The sequence below is a fragment of the Anabrus simplex genome, chromosome 3 (assembly GCF_040414725.1).
Source record: "Anabrus simplex isolate iqAnaSimp1 chromosome 3, ASM4041472v1, whole genome shotgun sequence".
In the NCBI taxonomy this organism is placed as follows: Eukaryota; Metazoa; Arthropoda; class Insecta; order Orthoptera; family Tettigoniidae; genus Anabrus; species Anabrus simplex.
In genome coordinates this window covers 397,547,841-397,574,245 of record NC_090267.1, presented here as the reverse complement: position 1 = coordinate 397,574,245, position 26,405 = coordinate 397,547,841, and the positions used below count along the sequence as shown (strand labels likewise).

At 43.0% G+C, this 26,405-nt stretch overlaps 1 protein-coding gene across 2 annotated transcripts in view; it reads right to left on the bottom strand.

Annotated features, from left to right (window-relative positions):
- sim (single-minded) overlaps nucleotides 1-26,405 on the bottom strand; it is a 434,059-nt gene that overhangs the window by 26,545 nt on the left and 381,109 nt on the right. For both annotated transcript variants that reach the window (XM_067144541.2, XM_067144542.2), the window contains exon 7: nucleotides 16,741-16,940. In XM_067144541.2, coding sequence (XP_067000642.1) covers nucleotides 16,741-16,940 — 200 coding nt within the window. The remainder of the gene's footprint in view (nucleotides 1-16,740; nucleotides 16,941-26,405) is intronic.

Sequence of the window (26,405 nt, the reverse complement as noted above, 5' to 3'; positions counted from 1 at the left end):
TTGGCTCGGGGGCTGGGTGTTCGTGCTGTTCCTAACCTCCTTGCAAATCACACACCACACATAACACTATACTCCACCACAATAACACGCAGTTACCTACACATGGCAGATGCCGCCCACCCTCATCGGAGGGTCTGCCTTACAAGGGCTGCACCCGGCTAGAAATAGCCACACGAAATTATTATTCAGAGACATAATTGTAGAACCAACAGATCTGTTCAATCAATTTCCTAAGAAGCCTCGAAAGTTGGATTTTAGATTATAAACTGAACATACCATTCGCCGTAAAACTGTTGACCTTGAGGATATTGTTCTTATTCTGTATTCTGTAAGGTAAGATTTTGAAATGTACTGCAATCTGAATATCAACATACTTCACTTGTACCAGTGTCCTTATAGTGACAATCACGCATGCGCACATCACACACGCACAAGTACCTTCATTATGTTCTGTTGTAACTATAACCCTCCCCCTCCCCATAGGCCGATTCTGGTTCCTGGTAAAAGTCAACTCGTGTCTTCATACCAAGGTGGTGCAGCCCTTTTCAGACACACACCCACTGGAGGTCAGCTGCATCTACCATTCTAACCATATATCAGCCCTCCTGCCATTTTTCAATGTCTGGCAGTACCGGGAATCGAACCCAGACGTCCGAGGACGGCATCTAATAGCGCTAACCGTTACGCTACGGAGGTGGACAATGTTCCTGGTGTGAACATAGGAAACTATAGAATAACATCTTCAAAGCTATTAGTGGTGGTGTTTAAACCCCACCAATATCCATATATAAACTTAAGTTGCACGAAAGGAAATCGCTCAGTAAGCCCATCATTTCTTCGGCTTGTAAGCAGAGAAATCATGATCTAAAAATACGTGCATACACTGTTTCTTTGCGTTATGGTAGGGAAAAACATCTGCACGAGCCATGAATCACAGAACCTCCGGATTTAAAATCATATACGAGTACCAATTCAGTTCTCAAACTTCTGGCAGTGACACTGCTATGTGATAATATTGCAGCTTAGAACTCTGACCAGAAATGTTCTGACATCTAAGGTTCAGTATTGCACGAAATCAATGAATATTTGTCGTTCCAAGTGATACATGTGCTGCGGGTCAGTATTTATCCCCTCAATTCCTCTTCTTTTGCTACCGCTTTCCCCACCTCTATGGGGTCGCGGATGGGAACTATATCGCACAGGTGAATTTGACCTTCTTCCGAATGCCCTTCCTGACGCCACTATTGTGTGTTCCTGTGATGGTTGGTAGTGTAGTGAAAATGAAGAGGAAAGTGTTGGGACAAACACAAACACCCAGTCCCTGAGACAGAAGACTTGATCAGACGCGATTAAAATCCTCGACCCTGCCGGGAAGCGAACACGGGACCCTCCGAACCGAAGACCTCAACGCTGACGATTCAGCCAAGGAATCGGACTATTTTTTCCCCTCATCACTTTCACATAACGAAATTTCGAGGTGCAACGACTGTTTTATTAAATAATCGTGGTTACCATAAAAGGAGGGGCTGCTTGGCTGAGGCGGTAAAGGCGTGCTCGGTTCGCCCGGAAGGGCGTGGGTTCGAGTCCTCGTCAGGAAGTCGTAAAATTTAAGAAACGAGATATCCACTTCCGGAGCTGTACATGGCCCTGAGGTTCACTCAGCCTACACCAAACATGAGTACCAGGTTAATTCCTGGGGGCAAAGGCGGCCGGGCGTAGAGCTAACCACTTTACCCCGTCAAGTGCCGAGGTTATGGATAGTGGAGGCCTTTACCTTGCACCCCTCCAAGGGCCTTCATAGCCTGTACGGATATGACATTAACTTGCTTTGCTTTACCATAAGAGGTTTTTTTTTTTTGATGTGACTGAGAATGAATCTATTCATTTCAATTTAATTGTAGGCTAATCCTTTACCAAAACTGTTCAAAATCCCGGCCTCCTGTTGCAATACAAGGTCTGCAATGGCGTGCTATTGCCTGCCGTATAAGCTGGAAGACTTCAGGCATGTAATGCAGACAGTATGCAGCTGCAAGCATCCGAGCGACGAGCTCTTCCTCCGATTCAATTGGAGTCTCATACACCGGGCTCTTTAAATGTCCCCGAACAAAAGAGTCTAGTGGGATGAGGTTGGAGAACGAGCTCGTATTGCAACAGAAGGCCACACCTTTTGTAAAAGATAGCAATTAAATTGTTTTAACATAGACTTAGGTTCCTCGACAACCGGTAGGCCTACATGTAAAGAAGAATTTTAAGACGCTTTTAATGTTTGCGCAGAACGCGTATATATAACCGAGAGTTTTTAACCTGCGATTATGTTTAATGTCTCAATTGACAGATAAGAGAGGAGGCTACTTATTGGAAAAAATAAAAAAAATAAAAAATCTGAAACTTTTTTCATGAAATAGTGCTTCAAAGTCAGGCAAAATTTGTGTTAAATATGTGACGTCACACGCATACTCTGTTATAAGATGGCGCTGTGTTGACTCGCGCGCTCAGTAGCTGTCGTGAATACATCGTGGTCAGCCGTATATAATAACAAATTTAGTAATGGGAAATAAAGGTTTGGTTAGGATTCGGCTAAAAACGCGCGAAAGAAAGAGCTGAAAAGAGAAAAGTGAATGATGGAGGAATAAAAAAAAACTGAAACGAATAGCATAATAGGCCTTATTATGAGAAAATGAAACAGCGAAAAGAATTCGAAGTAAGTACCCGCATTCCAAGTGTACCACGAAACCCTCAAAACTCTGCGGTCGTTACAATAGTGACGTAAACAATAATGTTATTGGCTTTATTACTTTTGCAGTGATCAGAGACGCCGAGGTGCCGGAATTTAGTCCCGCAGGAGTTCTTTTACGTGCCAGTAAATCTACCGACACGAGTTACAATAGTGACAGCCTACCGCCAATTTTTTTGAAGACTTTCGTGTGGAGCATAGCATTGTATGAAAGTGAAACATGGGCGATAACTATCTCAGAACGAAAGAGAATAGAAGATTCTGAAATGCGGTGTTACTCAAGAATGCTGAATGTGAGATGGATAGATCGAATCACGAATGAAGAGATACTGAATCGGATTGGTGAGAGGATATCGATTCGGCTAAACTTGACGAGTAGAAAATATAGAATGATAGGACACAGCTTAAGATACCCAGAACTAGTTCAGTTGGTTTTAGAGGGAAGTGTAGGCGGCAAGAACGGTAGGGGTAGACTAAGGTATGAATATGACAAGCAGATGTAGGATGCGATAATTACGAATACATTGAAAAGATTAGCATGGGATAGGGTGCCATGGAGGGCTGCATCAAACCAGTCTATGGACTGTTGACTCAAACGTAGCAACAACAGCAACAACAATTCTCAGTACCGCCAAAATGTACCCCAGTTTTCAATTTACGACTTACGGTTATTTATTTGTTTGTCTCTTCTATAGTCTCTCGAAGTTCGAGTATTGAATTTTGTTACATCCGGTCTCTCTCTCATTCTCCTCAACCCGATGGTTGGAGGGTAGCATGACTGTCCTCGTCCAACGACCTTCTATCCTGAGCCAGCTGCTTGATTAGTTGATATGGACGTCGCCCTTTAATGCCATCGAGGAACCCTAGTCTTTCCTTCCAGTTTCCCTTCAAGCAGTGTGGTGCACCTTGATGAATGCCGGAGTAAATGACCTATCCAACTATATCTTCTTTTCGCGATCATTTTCTCTAGACTGATGGTTTCTTTAGCTCTCTTGAGAACTTCTTCATTTGTTAGCCTGTGAGTCCAGGGAATTCGTAACATTCGACGCCAGCACCACATATCAAATGCATCCATTTTTTTCTTATCAGCCTTTAATAGAGTCCAGGTTTCAGAGTCATACGTCGCAATGCTCCAAATGAAGCTCTTAATGAAATGCATTCTTACTCGTAGGGATATTGCCTTGGAGGACAACAGGCTTCTTTTTTTTTTAAATGAAAGCTTCTTTGGCCTGGGCTATTCGAGAACGGACGTCCTTTTCACACCTCCCATCAGATGTAATGATGCTCCCCAAAAATGAACTGATTTACTTGAGTCAATTTTTCTCCTTCCGAGCAAACATTAAAATCCTGTTTACCACCCGGAGTACATTTCATTATCTTGGTTTTTGTTTTGTTAACAATCATGTTATATTTTAGTTTTTTTTTTTTTTTTTTGCTAGGGGCTTTACGTCGCACCGACACAGATAGGTCTTATGGCGACGATGGGATAGGAAAGGCCTAGGAGTTGGAAGGAAGCGGCCGTGGCCTTAATTAAAGTACAGCCCCAGCATTTGCCTGGTGTGAAAATGGGAAACCACGGAAAACCATCTTCAGGGCTGCCGATAGTGGGATTCGAACCTACTATCTCTCGGATGCAAGCTCACAGCCGCGCGCCTCTACGCGCACGACCAACTCGCCCGTTTTTTGTTTTTTTAGTATTAGTAGATCATTTAATCTCTTTCTCAGTTTCAGCTATGAGGGCAATATCATCCGCGAAACGTATTATTTGGTACAGTTGGCCATTTATTTTTATTCCATGGGTGGAGGTGGCTGAAAACTCTTTCATTGCGGTATTTGCATGAATATGTGAGTCTTCCAGGCTGGCTAATAGGTAACAGGCAGGAATTTTCTTAGTGAAGGAAACCTATGAAGCTCCAAATTAGGTTTTGAGCGAACATCACAACTATTGAGAGGTCTGACCGAAAGTGTGTGGAAAATAGTAGCACTACTTACGAAACAGAATTATATTCAGTGGAACAAAATATTTATAAAGCACCTCGATATACATGTGGGAAATGTAATATGTTTCTACAGCAAACCAATAGCCGTCTTCTTGGGTTACTATTGGGCCACCCAGATGTACTGCTTCCCACACAGCGCCACCAGTGGCTCATGTGACAGCGGGTGCTCTGCTATCGAGTATTGAGGGGGGCTCTGGTTTCCGCCTTCCACCACCTATAGGGGGCTGAAAAACATGTTTACTTAACAAACGTAGAAAGATGATTTTTTTATCTTCTCTTCAATAAATGACAGTATAAGCTGGAATGAATAGTGAGGTCCATGATACCGAGGCGATGAAGTTGAGAAAGTATGAATGCTCATATTTAAAACAGCACTCTTCTTCTTGCAGCTTGTACAGTAGTATCTAACTTACTATTCAAAGTAGAAGTAATATCGAACCAAGAAACTCTAAGTTAAGCAAGTAAAACAACCAAACCAAAACCAATGGCGCAATTAGCTCCGAAGGGCCATGGCCCACCAAGCGACCGCTGCTAGGTCTGCAGATTACGAGGTGTCTTGCGGCTGGCAGGACGAATCCTATCGATCATTGTTCTCTGCTTTCTAGATCGGGACCGCCATCTCACCGTCAGATAGCTCCTCAATTGTAATCACCTAGGCTGAGTGGACCTCAAACGAGCCCTCAGATACAAGTAAAAGTCCTGGTCGGGAATCGAACACGACACCGCCTTCTACGAGGCAGGCATGCTACTCCTACACCACAAGGCCGGCAAAAATCAAGCAAGCATGAACCCTAATCAAAATTTCGTTTAGTTTTCCACAATAGATTCAGAATGACTACATTTCTTAATCAGGTGCACTAAACCAAAGCTTAGTGAATCTTTACTGTTCAAAACAACAAGGTTAGGATTCCAGCGCTGACAGTAGCTATCTACTTTCCCTTTATTCCATTATTCACACCAGACAAGTGCTGATAGGACGGTTTTCAAGTTCCATCTTCCAATCCTAGTCGCTAAAAATAATATTGCAGTAGCAGACATCAGTACATACCTTAGAAGAAAATATAAGATAATCGGATAGTTTCTAAGCACGTAAACACAAGGGATTGTCCGGCTCCATGGCTAAACGGTTAGCGTGCTGGTCTTTGGGAACAGGGGTACCGGGTTCGATTCCCGGCAGGGTCGGCAATTTTAACCATAATTGGTTAATTTCGCTGGCACGGGGGCTTGGTGTATGTGTCGTCTTCGATATCGTTTCATCCTTATCACAACGCGCAGCTCGCCTACGGGCGTCAAATCAAGAGACCTGCACCTTGCGAGCCGAACCTGTTCTCGGACACTCCCGGCACTAAAAGCCATACGCCATTTCATTTCACAAGGGATTGCTTACCAAAACTGTTTAAGGCTCAAAAATACAATGTCACAAACATAGATTGAAAGTCGCCTTCCTCTTGTATAATGGGAATTTCGGTCAATAATTCATTCATCCTGGGGAAAAACCAGATGTCATTCTTTCATATGTTTTAATGTTTGCAGTAATCTACCAAGGTCAATGCTATCCATCTTCTGATATTAACAAGATAAGTAATTTTGTCATAATACTGAATAAATAGCCAAATTTTACTTCTACATTTTTCAAGAATACAAAACAATCACCGCTAAACCCAGATAAGTTGAGTTATCTTGTTAATATTCTGAATATTGTTAATATAAATGGCTTCAGCCAGATAAGTCTTGTCTTGTGTGTCGTATATTTTCTGTTGGTATTTAGGATGTGGAAATGATTTTCTCGTATATGAATTATTGGTAGTGAATTTACACAACTGCCTTTGCTAAAGAGAGCTGGTAAATCTTACTAGCTAACAATACACAAATGTGTCTTACACCACTTTGGTTTTGACTGGTCCACATCAGAAAATAAAGCCTGGTCAATAGATGATAGGACAAGTCATTTTCATTCAAGATCCAAAGCAGAAAGGTCATTAATATTTTTTGAATTAAACACAATAAAATGAAAATCATCATTTGAAAAGCAGTTTCATTTAACGCAGAATCGTTTGACAACATTGGGTGAATCAGTGAGTTAGTAATGTTTAAAAATAAAAAATGCTTCCCTGAGAACTTTAACTTTTTTGAGTTGTCATGCTATTCCCTGGGATGAGTTAATTGAAGTGATAACTGCCAAATGGTGATGGTAGCAATTATTATTTTAAGGGTAAATATAGTTAATCATCCCTTCTCAACACGAATCGGAAGGGAAAAAGTAAGGGGCTCTCCCTTCGAAGGATGAAGATATGTGGCTCTAATAATATCTTACACCGTCATTAAGAATAAACTCACCAAGTGAATTGGTAGCGCTGTAAGGGTCGCGTAGCTGTGAGCTTGCATTTGGGAGATGGTGGTTTCGTATCCCCGCGGTGGCAACCCTGAAGAAGATTTTCGGTGGTTTCGCATTTTTCAAGAGCCAGGAAGGGTGAGACACCAAAAAACTCCATAGACTTCACATACCTTATACCACCCGGATCGGTAGAGATCAAAAGTTGGAATGGAGACATGAAAGAAAGTGAGAAGTCTGTCACAATCAATCAATCAATCAATCAATCAATCAATCAATCAATCAATCAATCAATCAATCAATCAATCAATATAGATTTGAATGTTGGGCTGTTGTACAGGTGGCAGGTTCTGTATCAATTGTTTATCTATTCTTTTCTTAAAGGATTCAGAAAGTTGGAAAAGTTTATTGAACATCTTCCTTGGCAAATTATTCTTATTCATAATTCTTCTCTCTATAAACGAATATCTATCTTTCTTTTTCTTAATCCGTTTATCCCCCAGGGTTTGGTTTTTCCCTCGGACTCAGCGAGGGATCCCACCTCTACCGCCTCGAGACAGTGTCCTGGAGCGTGAGACTTTGGGTCGGAGGGATACAGCTGGGAAGGAGGACTAGTACCTTGCCAGGCGGCCTCATATGCTGTGCAGAACAGGGGCCTTGTGGAGGGATTTGAAGACCGAAAGGGATAGACAAGGAAGAGGGAAGGAAGCGGCCGTGGAATTAAATTAGGTACCATACCAGCCTGGAGGAGAAGTGGGAAACCACGGAAAATCACTTCGAGCATGGCTGAGGTGAGAATCGAACCCACTCCTTCCCTACGCAGTTGACCTCCCGAGGCTGAGTGGATCCCGTTCCAGCCCTCTTACCTTTATTCAAATTTCGTGGCAGAGCCGGGAATCGAACCCGGGCATCCGGGGGTGGCAGCTAATCACACTAACCACTACACCACAGAGGCGAACAAAACGCATATTTGCCCCAATTTGTGCTTTTGAATTCTAACTTTATCTTCGCATTTTGATCTTTCCTACTTTTAAATTAAGTGGAAGCAATGCCAGACACAGATAGGGGCCTCTTGGTCGCCAACTCACGCACGTTTGGGGTAACCCCTTTTAGTAGACTCTTACGACAGGTTGGGAATACCGAGGATGTATTCTACCGACCCCACCAACAGAGGGAGAAAAGCTCAAAGTAGTATTCGCCTCACCAGTTTTCAGTAATGCAAATTCACGTAACGTATCTAAAATACGCAAGCGGTATTTACTAAGAATATTATTTTTATCACAAATGAAGTCCGGTTCCATGGCTAAATGTTTTACGTGCTTGCCTTTGGTCGAAGAGATCTCGGGTTCGGTTCCCAGCCGGGTCGGGGATTTTAACCTTCACTAGTTAATTCCAACGGCTCGGGTGCTGGGTGTGTGTGTATGTGTGTGTGTGTCTGTGTGTGTATATGTGTGTGTGTGTGTGTGTGTGTGTGTGTGTGTGTGTGTGCGTGCGTGTGTGTGTGTGTGCCGTTTTCAGCATTAGGCAGGGTCTCATCCTCACAGACACGCGGGTCACCTAGACGGCGTCAACTCGAAAGACCTGCACCAGGCCTCTTCGAAAGTCACACGCCATTATTACTATCATCACAAATGAAGTGGTAAGATGACTGTACCCTGTTAACCACACTACTGCCAGCGCCTTCTAAATGTAACTGGCTTTCAATAGTGCTTCGCATGTCAATGCCCAGGACCACCACAGGACAACGCTCATTGTTCTTCTGGTTAAGATCATTGAATCTACTCTAGCTACGACCTGCCTTCTTTTCTCTTTTTTATTACTAGAGAGAAATTTATCACCCCTACAGATAAATATTATCGCCTGGTTTCTCTCATCTTCAAAGATCCCTATTTTACAATAGTTTATTGTTTTATTGCTTTTTTGTTACTGGTTTAACGTTGCACTCACACATTGAAGTTTTCGGCGAAGCGAAGATGGGAAAGTATTAAGAGTGGGAAGGTAGCGGCCGTGGCCTTTGTTAAGGTACAAACCCTGTATTTGCTTTGTGTGGAAATGTGAAGCCATGAAAAATCGCCTTCAGGGCTGCCGACGGTTAGATACGAATCTACCATCTCCCGAATGCAAGCTCACAGCTACACGACCCTTACAGCGCGACCAACTCACTCGGCGAGATTATTGTTATTGACGGTCTTTTACTTAGACCCCCGAGCTCGATTTCCAGCGCGACACACGGATGAATTTGCCTAACCTCAACACTGTACGGGATACAGTGGTTAGCTCTTATCCCCACACTAACTAACATTGCGGTACTTTCTATATAAGGTGGCTTAACGCCAAGGCCATGTGCTTCCTTAAAGGTGCATTTCTCGTTTCTCGGTTTCCTGAAAGATGAATCAAACCTACGACCTTCTGAGTGAACCAAACACGTACACTCGAGATCGTGGTATTTTCGAATCTTCCTGTGTATATATCGATACCCTAGAAATCTATGTGGCTAAGACCATGTTTTCCTCTTACTACTGCATTATGAGTTCAAATCTCATTGACAACACATTAAATTTCTACAGAATAAAGTAGTAGTAGTAGGAGAGAATCTGTCGTAAGCTGGTCACATTCATTCTAGTTATTCTTCATAATCATTAATTCATCAATTATTCATCACCTGATGGCAGCACATTTCATTCACTACGTATAGAAACTGAAAATTACTTGCTTTATAGAAGAGTGCTCTAAAGCTTCCTTCGAGTACGTATTTTTATATTTAAGCTGTTATTGAAAGCATCAAAATGATGGCAGACGTGGCTCGAGTAAGAAGCTTGTATGGTAGAAGCAAGGAGAACAACCTCCGCAGGCGTGCCTGCAGTAAGATTGAAACTTTGGGACATGTTCCCGGCTGCTGACCATTGGACTCGTTGCTTAGAAATACTCGCCTTCACACAATTCGCGGCCTTCCTTTCGCGATAACGGTTGGGAGGTATATAAAGAAGTGAACTGCTTAGCTGAAAATGGTAGCACGAGAAAAGTAGATATTCTAGCCATTAAGAAACCGAGTTCTGTAATATTGGACCCAATGGTACGTCTAAAATCAGGTGAACAACAGCCACACGATGTGCACTCTGAGAAGCAGGAAGCAGTATCCAGTTACATGATGGAGAAATATCCGGAATGATGGCCGAGTTGTGGAGGAGGTTTTCCCTCAAGGAAAGACATGTACCTATGATTGCCGAGGCGGTTGTGCGTAGGTCCGTGCTTCTTTTACGGAACCATTAATATTCAAAAACATAAAAATTGTACAATTCTGTGTCTTATGGCAAACCCGTTGAGGGTCATTTTCCTAAATAAAGGATTATACCAGGAGGCCCGCGAGTGCCGTACTTTCTACTTACAAATGTTCCGCATGCACTAGTGATGCATGGGATGCCTAGTTACTTTTTTCGAAGGAGATCTATAACGTGCTGTATAATTAATTGATGTTGTGAAAGAGATGGCGGTCATTTTACTGCACACGTTCCAAAAGAGCGTGCATTTGTAAATAAGCCAAAGATGTAGAAAAGACAAGTTAATCTTATTAATTTATGCACGTGTAGACATGCCGCCTCTTTGGTGTAGTGGTTAGTGTGATTAGCTGCCACACCCGGGGGCCCGGGTTCGATCTCCGGCTCTGCCACGAAATTTGAAAAGTGGTACGAGGGCTGGAACGGGGTCCACTCAGCCTCGGGATGTCAACTGAGTAGAGGTGGGTTCGATTCCCACCTCAACCATCCTGGAAGTGGTTTTCCGCTGTTTCCCATTTCCTCCAGGCAAATACCGGGATGGTACCTAACTTAAGGCCACGGCCGCTTCCTTCCCTCTTCCTTGTCTATCCCTTCCAATCATCCCATCCCCCACCAAGGCATAGCAGGTGAGGCCGCCTGGGAGAGGTACTGGTCATTCTCTCCAGTTGTAACCCCCGACCCAATGTCTCACGCTCCAGGACACTGCCCTTGAGGCGGTAGAGGTGGGATCCCTCGCTGAGTCCGAGGGAAAAACTAACTCTGGAGGGTAAGCAGATTAAGAAAGAAAGAAAAAAAGAAAGAAAGAAAGAAAGTAGACGTTACACTCTATAAAAGAGTTGTTTGTATGGAAGAAATACTAATACTGTTCAGTGAATTACGTGTGTAGAAGGCAGACGTCTGTTTGGAGCTTCGGCTTCATTCCGACGAGATTCTCCATAGATTAAAATGATGTCTGTGTATTCGTGTTGCTGAACACACTACCCACTGCCGATATGCAGACAGCAAATGTAGTGCTGCTGTACCATACACCATCCTAGGATTATGCTGTCGAAAACGAGGGTTACTAATGCAAAGGGTTGGATTGGACGCGAAGCGCTGAGGAACACGCTGAAAGCGACCCCCGGGCTATTCTCTCTTCATATTCTGACGTAACCTGCCTGCTGGCAGTAGTGCCCCTGTAAAAATCAATTTAGATATCCCATTCATCGCCTGTGCATGCGGGACATTTGAAAGTAGAAATTACGGCGCTCGCGAGCGTATGTCATCATATTTCGTCACATTCGTCTAATGTACATACAGAAAAGAGAAGCCGTTAGCATTATAACACGTGACTTTTCACATTTGCAGTTTCGATAGTGTACGCAGGGTCACCCCCACATAATACGTATACAAATTGTGGCCAGTAATTATTAATATGTTTTGGATCTTAAGGGATGTTTGGAGTTCGGATATCAAGATGCTCACATTAGAATTTTCCTGGAATGAGTTGAGAGAAATTCAGAAGCATTTACTACTTTAACGGACACAATTCAAACCTATGAGAACCTCACTTTGGAGAAATACTTAAGTAGGACCAACAATTCTGTTCACATGTGGAGAAAGGTACGAGCGGTACGTAGGTATGGTATGCTTATCTACTGCTATTATTGAAATGTTGCGTTTTACTTTGTTTATTGTAAGTCACATAATTCAACACTAAAGACCACTTTATGACTTACATTAATTGCCACGCACAAGTTTCTGTTTGTGTTCCTGGTTATTGTTCAAACTGCTCTTATTTCTTAGAAAAACTCGACATGAATTTAATGACTCTTGAAGAAATCTATAAATATCGATAAGGAAGGTCAGATTACGCTTGTAAGCAAATGACTTGTCAAGATTTCTGCCTTTCATCAAATGTATTTCAACTACATTTAGTTAGTATTCAATTTTTGTATGTTGAGTTTATACCATCTCCCTAAATACACGATAATGAATATCCTAAATAAATTTTATAATACAGTATATACACTGAGTGCCGGCCCCGTGGTATAGGGGTAGCGTGCGTGCCTGCCTCTTACCCGGAGGCCCCGGGTTCGATTCCCGGCCACGTCAGGGATTTTTACCTGGACCTGAGGGCTGGTTCGAGGTCCACTCAGCTTACGTGATTAGAATTGAGGAGCTATCTGACGGTGAGATAGCGGCCCCGGTCTAGAAAGCCAAGAATAATGGCCGAGAGGATTCGTCGTGCTGACCACACGACACCTCGTAATCTTCAGGCCTTCGGGCTGAGCAGCGGTCGCTTGGTAGGCCAAGGCCCTTCAAGGGCTGTAGTGCCATGGGGTTTGGTTTGGTTTGGTATATACACTGAGTGGCCAAAATTCACGGGAAGGCGTGTCCCATTAGAAAATGTGCCGTGTGTGAACTCGAGCGTTGCGGGTAGCTGCGGGGTAGCTGAGCAGTCTGTCACAGACACCAGTGTCGTGAAGATGGCAACACGTCGCGAGTTAACTGGCTTTGAACATAGATTGACATCGGCGCACGGCGTATGGGTCATAGCATTGCGGAGATTACACGCGAATTCGGGTTTCCGAAGTCAACAGTGTCGAGGGCGGATCTTCAATATCACACAGAGAATATTACCACTCGTGTAAACCGCCGCACGGGAAGACTACAGGTGTTTAACTAACGGACATCACGTCACCTCCGGAGAACCATACTGGGCGCTTGATGGCCTACTGTGAGGCAGATCACCGCCCAGTTGTAAGTTGGGACTCAGGAACCCATCTCTACCAGAACTGTAAAGAGTCAACTGCTTCACCAGCCGACCGACCAGCTCGTGTCTCTTTGCTGACCCCTCGACACAGAGCTCAACGACGCGCATGGGCCTGCGAACATTGGCAATGGACCATGGACCAGTGGCGGAGTGTGGTATGGTCCTATGAATCCCGTTTCCAGTTTGTATCGAGCTTATTGTATCGTAAGAGTGTAGCGAATTCCCCATGAAGCTATGGATCCTGCGTGTCAACAAGGTTGTGTCCAGGCGGGAAGTGGCTCAATTCTGGTCTGGGCGGCGTTCTAATGGTTGCAATTATGCCCCATTGTCCGGCTGCAGGGATCGCTGACTAGTGCACGTTATGTGGACATTCTTTCAGACCATCTGCATCCGTTTCTAGACCTATGGAGATGCCATGTTTCAATAGGACAATGCGCCATGTCACCGCTCTGTGGTGGAACGCAGGTAGGTGGAGGAGCACTCCAGTGAAGTTACGATCATGGATTGGCCCACCAGATCTCCCGATCTTCATCCAATCGAGCATGGATGTGATGCTGTCGATGCTGGTGTACGCTCCATGAACCCCGCACCAAATGCACAAGACCAGTTGTGGATAGCAGTGCGAGATGCGTGGGTCCAGATCCCTCCAGAACGATTCCAACACCTTGTAGAGTCGATGCCTCACCGTAATGCTGCCGTTTCAAGGGTTCGCGGAGGAGCAACTCGTTATTAACATCACATTAATTATTTTTTTTGCTAGTTTCTTTACGTCGCACCGACACAGACAGGTCTTATGGCGACGATGGAAGAGGAAAGGCCTAGGAATGGGAAGGAAGCGGCCGTGGCCTTCATTAAGGTACAGCCCCAGCATTTGCCTGGTGTGAAAATGGGAAACCACGGAAAACTGTCTACAGGGCTGCCGACAGTGGGGTTCGAACCCACTATCTCCCGGATGCGAGCTCACAGCTGCGCGATCCTAACCGCACGGCCAACTCGCCCGGTCATTCAGTGTCTTCCCAAGACTTTTGGCCACTCAGTGTACTGTATATGCGATGCTATTAACATAATTTCTTGTGCAGCCATTCCATATGATGTACAATTTGTGGTTTGGGTGTTATTGCTCATAGTGTCAATTGGTGTGTAGGTTTCAGTGGGCTTGTCATACTGATATGTAACAACACCTTCTCGCTTGGTGAGGAAAGCGACAGGAAACTACATCACTCCCCATTTCCCTAGTAAGGAAATTGATGATCTCGATGTTTGGCCCCTTAAAACAACACTTGTTATCTTCCCAGTACGCCTCTTCACTGACGCCTAAGCTACCTATGACAGCTGATGGTGAATATATTGAGGATGCAACCAGCCTTCGGGGTTAGAACAATAAATAAATAAATAAATAAATAAATAAATAAATAAATAAATAAATAATCAAGCAATCAATCAATATAAATAAATAAATATAAATAAATATATAAATAAATACCCACTCAACATCTCTATAGTTTCTTACAAGAATATTATTTCCCTGGCGTTCAGAATTTACTGTAGACCTGGACCGGTATTTGATGGTAATGGGATGAACATAGCTGAAGAGTTTGGAAATGTTCGGCAGGTATACCAGTCATAAATATCCACCATATTACTGAATAATCCCAGGTCCACCTCCGATGAGACATAGTGTATTTTCCGGTATGAGCTATATCAAGTTTGTTACGTTCATTAACCTGACCTTGGTTTTGACAACATGACAATGACTAAGATATGATCGATGCAGCTAATAAATTCCTTATTCAGTCAGACCCTTTTTGTGATGAATGATGTGAAGGTGGCCCGGTTTAGAGAGCCAAGAATAACGGTCGTGAAGATTCGTCGTGCTACACACGACACCTCGTAATCTGCAGGCCTTCGGGCTGAGCAGCGGACGTTGTTGCGCCATGGGGTTTGGTTTGGTTTGGTTTTTTGATGTGAAGGTGCTGTTAATAGGGTCAGTTAGTGTGCACATGTCGGTGGTCTTGGCAGACTGACACGTAATAATACCCTGTGACCTTAATTATTAAGGTCACGGCTGTTTCCTTCCCACTCCTAGCCCTATCCTATTCCATCGTTTCCATAAGACCTATCTGTGTCGGTGCGACGCAAAGCAATTTGTAAAAAAAATCGTAGATTATATTGAATATTCCAAGAATTTTAGAGCATGCCTGACACACCCTCTTATGATAATATGTCACCGTTTTCTTGCATGAGTGGATTGACTGGTATTCAGTCCCACTCACGAAGTATCTGTAACATCCTAAAACCGAAGCCATCATGGAGCCCTTAGGTGTCTACGCCTTACTTCCATTTCCTGATGAGGTGAGACGAAATTATAGGCCATGATTTTGTGGCTGGATGCCCTTCCTGACGTCAAACCAAGTTAAGGAGCTAATGAAGATGATATGAATGATGGCGAGTGAATTTAGGAAAGGAGGTGGAATGAATCGGCTGTGGCCCGTGAATAGGAACTGCCCGGCACTTACCTAAAAGTGAAAACGGAATACCACAGAAAACCACATTCTCAGGACAGCTGACGGATGGGCTCGAATCCGCTCGTCTCCCAAATGCAGAGCTTTAACACGCGCGGCCACTCCGCTCAATATTATGGAGCACTTAACTCCACCTTAATCATATTCGAGCATGCAAAGTCTTGCGTGGATAGGCCATGGGCTTCGGCATAGCAGTTTGATGCTTGAAGTGACCCAAGGTAGAAATACCAGGCAAGCGCCCCCAAGGGAGGCCAGAAGATACCATTCGTGGAGACATTCCTTGAGAACAAAGGACCGCGAAGGTATGAATGCCTAAGGGGCAGGCAAATGAAAACCGAACAACCGCCATAACACAAATTCGTCGCAAAAGGTGGCAAATCGATACCATGACCGCTGTGGTAGGAGAACTGCATAGTGGCAACTCACAGGTACACCCAGTTGTTGGGATATGTCTTTGTTGGTGCGCAGATTGGTCTAGTGTTTTCGTCCGCCAAAGAAACCCAAAACTGTTCACGCAAGTTCCGGTAAAGTCATGATGATCTTCATTTTGTTTGCAGAGGCTCTCGAGGGTGGAACCACAATCAATGCGCAGCGCTATAAAGGCACTTTACAGAAACTGCCATAAAGAAAAACGCCCTGGAATGCTGTTAGATGGAATCATCGTGTTACTCCCCTACTTCTGGTGATTTTTTTCTGGAAACACTTCAACATCCTCCGTACAATCCGGATCTTTCACCTCGTGATTTTCACATTTTGACGACCTGAAGAAAGGCATTCGTGGACGTTTTATTCGGACGAGGAAGTACAAGAGTGTGTGCAGTTGTGAAGGCCTCAGTGACCTCCCTCATTCTACGAAACTGGAATTAATCGTCTCGTCTGCCAATTGGGACATATGTATTCACGCTTTTGTTAATTAATTTTTAATAAAACCACTCTATGGTCACGTTGTAGCGGGTGTTCGGTTTTTCATTGGCTGCCCCTTATATCAAACGTGGTGCTCAACGCCGAGTGAAATGGAGAAGAATGACCAAGGTGACGACCTAGTCGCAAAACTAGACCAACTGCTAAATCATAACGTTGGGTTCTTGAAAGTATTAATTCTTCTCAGTTGTGTCCACTTACCTGGCATCTAAGAAGATAAGTTTGAGATCTAGACTGGCGCGGAACATGAACATATTACAGTGCAGCTTAATTTCTGTGATGGCACTCGGCGGCAAGGAGTGTCCCACCGCCACCAGTCCCACGTTCTGGTAGCAACTGTCGTAGGGAGCGGCGTCGATGGCGAACTGCTTCACCTTCAGGTAGCCCGAGCAATGGATCACCTGCACACACAAACAAATTATGAAGTCCATCTCATCATCATCATCATCATCTGTTTACCCTCCAGGTTCGGTTTTTCCCTCGGACTTAGCGAGGGATCGCACCTCTACCGCCTCAAGGGCAGTGTCCTGGAGCTTCAGACACTTGGTCGGGGGATACAACTGGGGAGTATGACCAGTACATCGCCCAGGCGGCCTCACCTGCTATGCTGAACAGGGGCCTTGTGGAGGGATGGGAAGATGGGAAGGGATAGGCAAGGAAGAGGGAAGGAAGCGGCCGTGGCCTTAAGTTAGGGACCATCCCGGCATTCGCCTGGAGGAGAAGTGGGAAACCACGGAAAACCACTTCCAGGATGGCTGAGGTGGGAATCGAACCCACCTCTACTCAGTTGACCTCCCGAGGCTGAGTGTACCCCCTTCCAGCCCTCGTACCACTTTTCAAATTTCGTGGCAGAGCCGGGAATGGAACCCGGGCCTCCGGGGGTGGCAGCTAATCACGCTAACCACTACACCACAGAGGCGGAGATGAAGTCCATCTACTAAACAATATTTCTACACTTAAGTGAAAATTCCATTTAAATCCTAGACTGACACTGACAAACACTATTGTGCTGCAAACAGATGAGTACAGGTTAGCTCTGCGCGTTTTAGTGCTGTACATTGTGGCGAGCAATTACGGGCCTAAGATGCACGTAGCTTCGAGTTCTATACCTGAGATGCTTTATCTATTTCAAAGGAAGGTGTCATTCTGTGTGACGAAGACTCTTCCTGTTGAATCCTAAGTGCAGGGGTGAATTCAATATTGCTTGTTTCAGTTAAATTAATCAATGTTGTTTGACTATCCCTTTAGTGCCACTTCATGATAAAGGGTCGAGTATGAAGCTAGGTGAATTTACACGGCATGTCTTTACGGCCGGATGCCCTTCCTGCCGCCAACCTCAGTGAGGAACTGATGAAGACGAAATGAAGGTCGGTGAATGCACTTGGGTAAGGAGATGGAAGGAAGCGGCTGTGGCCTTTGAACTGGAACTGTTCCGGAGTTTGCCTGGAACAGAAAATGGGAAACTACAGAAAACCTTTCTCAGGACAGCCGACGGTGGGGTTCGAAACTACGTGTCTTCCGAATGCCGAATGCAAAGCGTATTTCCATAGCCGTAGCGCGTTAGCACGTGGGGCCACACCACTCGGTAATTAAATTCAATAAAAGTTTTAAAGTTTTTCGAGGGAATGCTTAGTTCTTCTCGTGAGAGGAATTTCTGTTTGAAAAAGTTTTTTTACTCGTAGTTTAACGTCACATTAACACACTGAAGGTTGTCAGCGACGTAAGGATGGGAAAGGCTAGGATTTGGAAGGAATAGTCCGTGGCCTTAATTAAGGTCCCGGCATTTGTAAAAAAGGGAAACCACCGAAAACCACCTTCAGTACTGTCAACGGTGGTATTCAATCCCATCTCCCGAATGCAAGATCACAGCTACACAACCCTAACTACGCAGCCAACTCACTCAGTTGGACAGTTAAACAAGACGTCAAATCTTACCCTTCGTTTTTCACAAATCATATTTATTCCAACAGTATTCTTAGTGTAACGAAGACCAAAGTGTTTTGTAAAGGGAAATGTTCACAGTAATGTCGTACTAATATAAGATAGGTTTTCGGTGACGCTAGGATAGACTAATATGAACATGGCGAACTACGGAAAATAGCACCAGGGCTGCCAGTGCGACGGCGAGTTTCCAGTTAAAAATTTCCCGAACGCAAGCCGACGTGTGCCATGATGTCAAATAATTTGGTTAAAAAAATTGTTTTAGCTTATTTATTTCTGTCTGTTTATTATCACCGGCTATACTGCTAATAATGCAAGATAAGCAGATCTTTAAATCTCCCTTTAATTTTATCTCAGAATGGATTTTATTGCCCTTCACATGCTTATAGAACTAAATATCAGAGAATATCAAGTGCTTAGCTCTTAAAAATTTTAAATTTATTGTGAAGAGAAAAAGATTAAATAAACTAATACATGCATGCGTGAGTGAGTTACTGACTGACTGACACAATTTTTTTCAGAGGTTTTAGACATCGTGAGCAAAAACCCGTATTTTGATGCATCGGCTGTGTACTATTACACGTTAATGTTGCTAGATTTAATAATAATAATAATAATAATAATAATAATAATAATAATAATAATATCAGTTAACGTGTGCAAGCGTTTTGATCAGGCACTGTGTAGGCTTCCTGCACATAAGTTTCATAATTCTGTCTCCGCGATCTTGGTATTCGAAGGCCAACACTCTACCACTGATCCACGGAAGTAGTTTTTCGCTCATATACACGAATATTTGCTTATTTTTATGACTGATGTTTTGTTCTACTAGTGCAATTTTAACAAGTGATTTAATTGTCCTATTACTGAAAACGGACACCTTATTTTTTGTTATTATCGAATGGCAAACTATAGTTATTTAGAAATCTACCAATCTGGGTGATTCAGATGCTCTGACCCCAAGTAGGTTGATATGATCCTAGCTCAATCCGGTGTTATTCGAAGGTGCTACAATACCTCAGTTGTTGTTGTCAGTGGGACGTAAGATCAATAACATTACTAATATCATTACATTTTAGAGATGTTGTGTGGTAAAATCTCTAAATCTTCTCTATTGAGCTGAACTCGTTTCTTAAAACTCTCTCTCATGTGCATGATATTGAGTACTGTCAATAGAATAGCCGAGGTAGTAAGAGTGTGCTCGGTTTACTCTGGTTCGATTCCCTGCCAGGAAGTAGAAAAAATAGGATTTCCACAATGGCCCTGAGATGCACCTAGCTATACCAAATAATAACTACCAGGTTAATTTCTGAGGGGAAGTGGCTGAGTGCCAAATTGCGAGGATGAGGCCTAGTACTGTACCTGTTAGCCAGGTTCCAGGGAGCGCCTGCATATCTGCAGCCCGTTGTGCAGCCTTGCTCCGTAGGCTGCCTGCCCACCAGGTGACATTTAGGGCCGCGTGCTTGAGTTGGGCGGGACCAAGCACTCAGCCGCCTAATGTATGCGCGCTCAGCTCAGACGTGACCCGGACAATGCCGGCGACAGCCAACGGCAGTTGCTCAATGAAATGGATATGCCTACCTTCCGTCTCCAGGTTGGTTGAGGTGATCGATCAAAGGCTTATGAACTAAGAGGTATGTTATTCTTGTAGCCCTACCCCGGACGTAAAGTGATATATACCACTAAACGTCTAAAAACAACCTTGACGTATTTATGACAGTGGTAATGTCATCCACTATTGAAATGACAGTGTGAAATAACGGCTTATATCTTTAGACAAATTTCAAACAACAACACAGCTGAACTGGATGTGACGTCATGCCATTAATCAACACCATTTTCAAAGAAGAATTCTTTCAGTTCACACTTTCTTTGTTACTAATTGTACAATAAATAGGGCCGACATGAACATTCGAAAGTATTTTGAGTTATCTGGCCCATGACTAGCTTTAAAGGGAGAAAACGACAGGAATATCCCTGAATGACGTAGGGTGATTACTCCACGGATTTCTATGTATTCCTTTCAGAAAGGCAAACCCATCTCCGTAAACGCCACGAAGACCCTTGAAGGAGTGGAAAGAAAAGACTTCCGCCATCCGTAACCTCGGCAGAAAGTCGAATAGAGTGGTTAGCTCTACACTCAGCCACCTTTCCCCTCAGAAATCAACCTGGTAGTCATTTTTGGTATAGCTACGTGCATCTCAGGGCCATTGTGGAAATCCTATTTGTTTCTACTTTCTGGCAGGGAATCGAACCCGAGTAAACCAGGCACACTCTTACCACCTCGGCTATAAGTCTCCTATTCTGTTTCATGCTGGCTGGAAGTCTCATCGTTTTGCGCCTGAGAACATGTCTACATCCCTGCATTAATTTACATGACTGCATCCCTGAGTCAAATTTTCATGTATTCCAAGTGTTTCGTCTACGTTTTTTCGGCTTACCAGTGACAATACAGGAACTATATTTTTTCGAGTTGAGGGTGTGCATAAAGTGCAAAATAATTTTTGAAGATATTTATGAGAACCACGAATATCTCATCTAGTAACCTTCCCAGACGAAATGGATACCCAATGGATACCTAATAGCACGGGCGTGTAAGAACTGTAAAAATGCGAAGCATCATTAAAACGATTCTTAACCCAATGAATTCTAATGTTATTAGCTACAGGCCTATTGATAACACAGATTATACATTTAAAATGGAAATTGCTATGTACGATATACCGTACTTTAAGTAACATACTATGTTGGACTAAAATCGGTTATTTATGTATTCAGCAACACTTGTTACGTTTCTTAGCTTATCACTCGCATCTGCGGTTTCATGATCACGAAAATTCAGAAATCTTGAAATAAGTAAGAAGCGTACAAATGGCATTGTTTACTGAAGCAGAGTTCCAATAATACTCCTTTTTGGCCAGTTAATTTTCACTGAGGACTTTGTTACTTTAGCCATAACATTGCATAGCGCAAAGTAGCCTAAGCCTTTATTTCATAATTAATTTTGTCAATCCATTTACTGTCATAATTTTTTTGTTTATATTCCGGATTAGATGAACACTGGTTTGCGTAACTGTTTCTGTGGTTATCATCGTCCAGAATTCGTCAGTCGGAACACATGAGAAAACCTGTAATGCAGAGGGTCTATTGCCCAGACTGAGAGAAACTACTGGAGATAGAGGTGATGTACGGTAATACATTTGCATATACCTCGTACGTTATCATCATCTTCCCACTCCCAGTCGCTTTCGGGTGATCGTGCACCAGCATAAATGTTAGATCCTACTGGTGTGGACGACTTTGTCATATCTAATTCTTTATCCGAAATAGTATCGCTTTCTGGCGAAAATTAATTGCTTTTACAATTCATAAACTCTTCATCACCATCTTGTAATTCACATGAGACTTCACATCACCACTTTCGCACAAATAAGTTCCGATATCCAACTCACTCAAATGTTTACATAGCACACAGCCATTTTGACAAGGAACTACAGTAGCGGAAGACTCTCCACCTTATGTTCAAAGATTTAGGTGACATAAACAAATGTCGATATTGCCTCTTTCCAAAGAGGTTAAAGGGAGACTATAGAACAGCATAATCCTGCCATATGTTTGTGTCATGCCAAGCTATCGACACCAACTCTTGACAAACTTCACTACGTCTCTGAGACTTGGTCCGGCTCTTCGGTTTCGGCGGCTGACTATCGACACCAGCTCTTGACAAACTTCACTACGTCTCTGAGACTTGGTCCGGCTCTTCGGTTTCGGCGGCTGACCATGTCTCCGAGACGATGTTAGACGGCAATAGTAAGGTCAGAGAAAAAAAAATACATTTCAAAGTTTCAAAGGTTGAACTATAATTTATATGTCACGATCGTCTGAAATAATTAAAATGCAGTGTAATGAAATATTGTGCTTTTGTGGAAAGAATACCTTCAATCAGGTTAAATCAGGTGTTACACATAAGATCTACCCAGTACTTTTGGACTTCAATATACTTCAATTTCGGACAATGATTCTCAGAAACCACTTAATATATGTAGCGAACATTCTTGAAATAAATATTCCCAAACATCCTTTTTAATTAATTAAATTAACACTTTCATGCCGTTAAATTGAGCCATATGGATACATGATCCGCGTCCTGTAGGTGTAAGCTTACATTCGGAAAATGGTGGGTTCGGCAGTTCTGAATATGGTTTTACCTGAATTCCCTTTTTTTTTATCACAAGGACAATTTTGGGAGTTCACCTTACTAAGGGCATGGCTTCAATATTTTTGGCCTAGGCTTTAGCATCCTACCGTCACCAAACATCTCTATAAGTTCATGTGACGTTAAGTCTTTAGAAAAACAAGATAAAATAAACCTTTACTGAGTATATTATAGACCTACACGAATTTAAAGAATATATTTCAGCGCTAAATCTGACAATTTTCGAAATATTATTAGACTTCTAGAGAATGGTTGGATGTTCTACGAAGTCGTGTTTATTATAAAATATGACAATTAAGTGGTAACAATGGTGACCTTTCTCGTTTCTTTTAATAAGAGTAGAAGAAAGGGAAAAGGCTTACAGGCTATTGAATTTTTAAGATTCTGCGTAATTCGGGCTAGACATACTCTAATACAATACTTTCATGTTCGATGTGCTTCCATGTTGTCAGATTTTAACATGTGCATAGACTACAAGATGAATTCCTTCGCACTGAAATCTGTTATATTATAAAATGTTCCAGTCTTGTACTTTTCAGTGATTGGCCTCCCATCTTCACTCAAGAAAAATGTCGAGGCAGTATTCTTTTCCCAATTTTCCTGTGGTATTTTCTCGACTCTTAGCGAAAATAATTTTAAAAAATTATACGCATCTTTACAGTTTACTTGACGCAATGCACACATGAATAGAAGAAACATGAGGCTAAATATGTAATAAGCTGTCAAACGAATGAATCAGCGAGCTCAGTTAGGTTACCTGCATTGGATAAATATGAGTGGGTAATATCTGAAAAAATGTTCAATTGGCTTTACGTCGCACCGGCACGGATAGGTCAAATGGCGACGATGGGATAGAAAAGGCCTAGGAGTGGAAAGAAAGTGGCCGTGGTCTTAATTAAGGTACATCCCCAGCATTTTCCTGGTGCGAAATGGGAAACCACGGAAAACCATCTTCAGGGATGCCGATAGTGGGGTTCGAACCCACTATCTCCCCTATGCAAGCTCGCAGCTGGAAAATTTTAATCAATTTCTTTAATAAAATAACCTCACATAGATGACCCATGTTACACGATAAGCACTGAAATCTGCTCCACTGATTTCCTCACGACTGTTGTTATTATACTGACTAGAACTACTACTGAAGGTATATTACGGTAAATTATGGATAGGGCTGAGCGGTCTACTGTAGAATTTTCAAACCGAGTGAGTTGGTTGCGCGGCTCAAGTGGCGTAGCTGTGGACTTCCATTCGCGAGATGGTGGGTGGTGGTGTGTGGTGTTTTATTATCCACCAGGCAAATGCTGGCCGGGGCTGTTCATCTTGAGACCACAGCTGCTATCTTCTTATTCCTCGCCCTTTCCCATCCTTGTCACCAAAAACCTTCTATGACTTAATGCGACGTTAAATTCATAACAAGAAAGACACTTTAACCGGTATCTCTACCCGCCCGCCCCCTGAAAAAATGAAAGTATCTTCCTATACACGTAATTTTCTCATTTTAATTGTTTTCTATGCGCAATCGTTCTGAAGTTTACCGGCAAAATATTTAACTTGATCTGTAATAAAATATGCCATTCAAGACCCAGTAACGAATTTTATTAAATACACAAACCAAACCTTGAAGCATCTACTTAGAGTGTTAGCCTGCCAAGATGACTGATGCCCAGTGGGGTGTCGCATGTTCAGAGTGATTCCGACCTCATACAGCTTTGTTTTTTGGTCGGATCCATTGACTCTCATGTGAGTTAGCTCATCAGTGGGGGCTAATTTAATGGGTTTTAAACATAATTAATGTAGATAACTTCAAGTAAATTTCATATGTAAGGATAGCGGAAGTCGTTTCATTGACCAGACGTTATAGCAGTAGCATGTGTAGCTATTTGAATTTGGGGTTGGAAAATATTTTCCTCATTCCGGGAATATATTTCAAAAATATTATTTGGCTTCTATTCCAAGACTTAGTCCTCTGAACAACACTGCCTTATAGAAGCAGAACTTGCGAGTCGGGGTGTTATCTGCAGAGTTCCACCTAAGTCGGGTATTACTTCTACTTACGTGCGCCAGTTTCGCCATAGCACATCTCTCGTGCTCAAGTGTTGGAGTACTTTTGCGAGCTCCGGTGGTGTTAAATCTACGAGGCATCAGGTACTTTTCTTCATTTTCCGTAGCGCACTCTTATTTTCCCAATGGCTTAAAACATCTAAGACTGAACTATTCTGTTCTTCTTTTCTTTTTATCTTCTTCTTGAAACTGCAGCCTTAACCTTATTGTCCATTAAACTGGGTCATAAAATTATGGAGGACTCTCAGTTACATTAGAGTCTGAATTACTCTTCAAAATCTGTGACAGGGCTCTTTAAGATCAATGATTTACAATGAATTCCTGGGTACTCTCAACTTGGGAGAGTGGGGTGGTGACCAGATGGCTCATTGTTTTTGTGTCTGCCATTGATTCCATATTTTTTCCTGGTTTCTGACTTTCATCTTCCCTACCCCAACATCCCGTAGCCAACTTTTCATACAACCTTGACGACGTTAGGCTCGTGAGGTGTAGGATGTAAGATACTTCATCCCATCCCCTCGTAATCATTCCCCTTTCTTTTACTGACACTTTGATCCTCAGAACTATCGTATCTCTTGCAGCTTCTCCTCTAATTAGTATTAAGAAGAGATGATTACCGTACCACGCCGCATTTCCCCCATAACACAGTTATCACCATAACTACTATTGTATTAGGAATAGCACAACCGAAGATTGCTCGCAAGGAACCATAAAATTAGGCCGTAAAATACGGCACGACACAATACTTACGAGAAAGATCAGTTGCGTAATCCGAAGAATGCATAATTTGATATTTCCATTCCATTAATTCTACCTAAGAGAGGCAATCACAATGATTTTGATTACATGTTTTCATGCGATGCTCAGTAAATGTGCAGCTCGTCCTTGTGATGAATGGTGTAGAAGTGTCCTCCGGAGGGTCAGTTAGTGTAAGCATTTCAGTGGGCTTGGCAGACTAGGTTAGAATGCAAACGTATTTGAACAAGGCGCAGGTGTAAGCTAGCCGTTCTACAATTATGTAGGTGGGTTGTATAAATTTTAGGGGTTCTGATAGTTCAAATCGCTAATATTTATGCAAATCTCACTGTAGAACCGTCGTGAGGGTAGAAGACATTTGCGCCTTGGTTAAGCACATTTGTATTCTAATCTATTCGTGACTAAAATCCTTTCCCTACTGATAGGCTGTAGAACCATCTGCGTCAGTGAGGAAAGCAACGGGATACTACCTCACACCTCATTTCCCTAGTTCACCTCTTCATGGACACCTAGGCTATCACAGTTGATGACCGGACGAGTTGGCCGTGCAGTTAGTGGCCCGCAGCTGTGACCTTGCATCCGGGAGATAGTGGGTTCGAATCTCACCGTCGGCAGCCCTGAAGATTGTTTTCCGTGGTTTCCGATTTTCACACCAGGAAAATGCTGGGGCTGTACCTTAATTAAGGCCACGGCCGTTTACTTCCATCTCCTAGTCCTTTCCTATCCCATCGTCACCAGAAGACCTACATGTGTCAGTGCGACGTAAAGCCCCTAACAAGAAAAAAATAAATCGGTAGAGCTAGTTGGAAGAATTGTGCGTTTGGGACCGTTAAAAGTAAATACACTGCACAAACTTACTAACATGGACCCCACATCCACAGCTGATGATGGA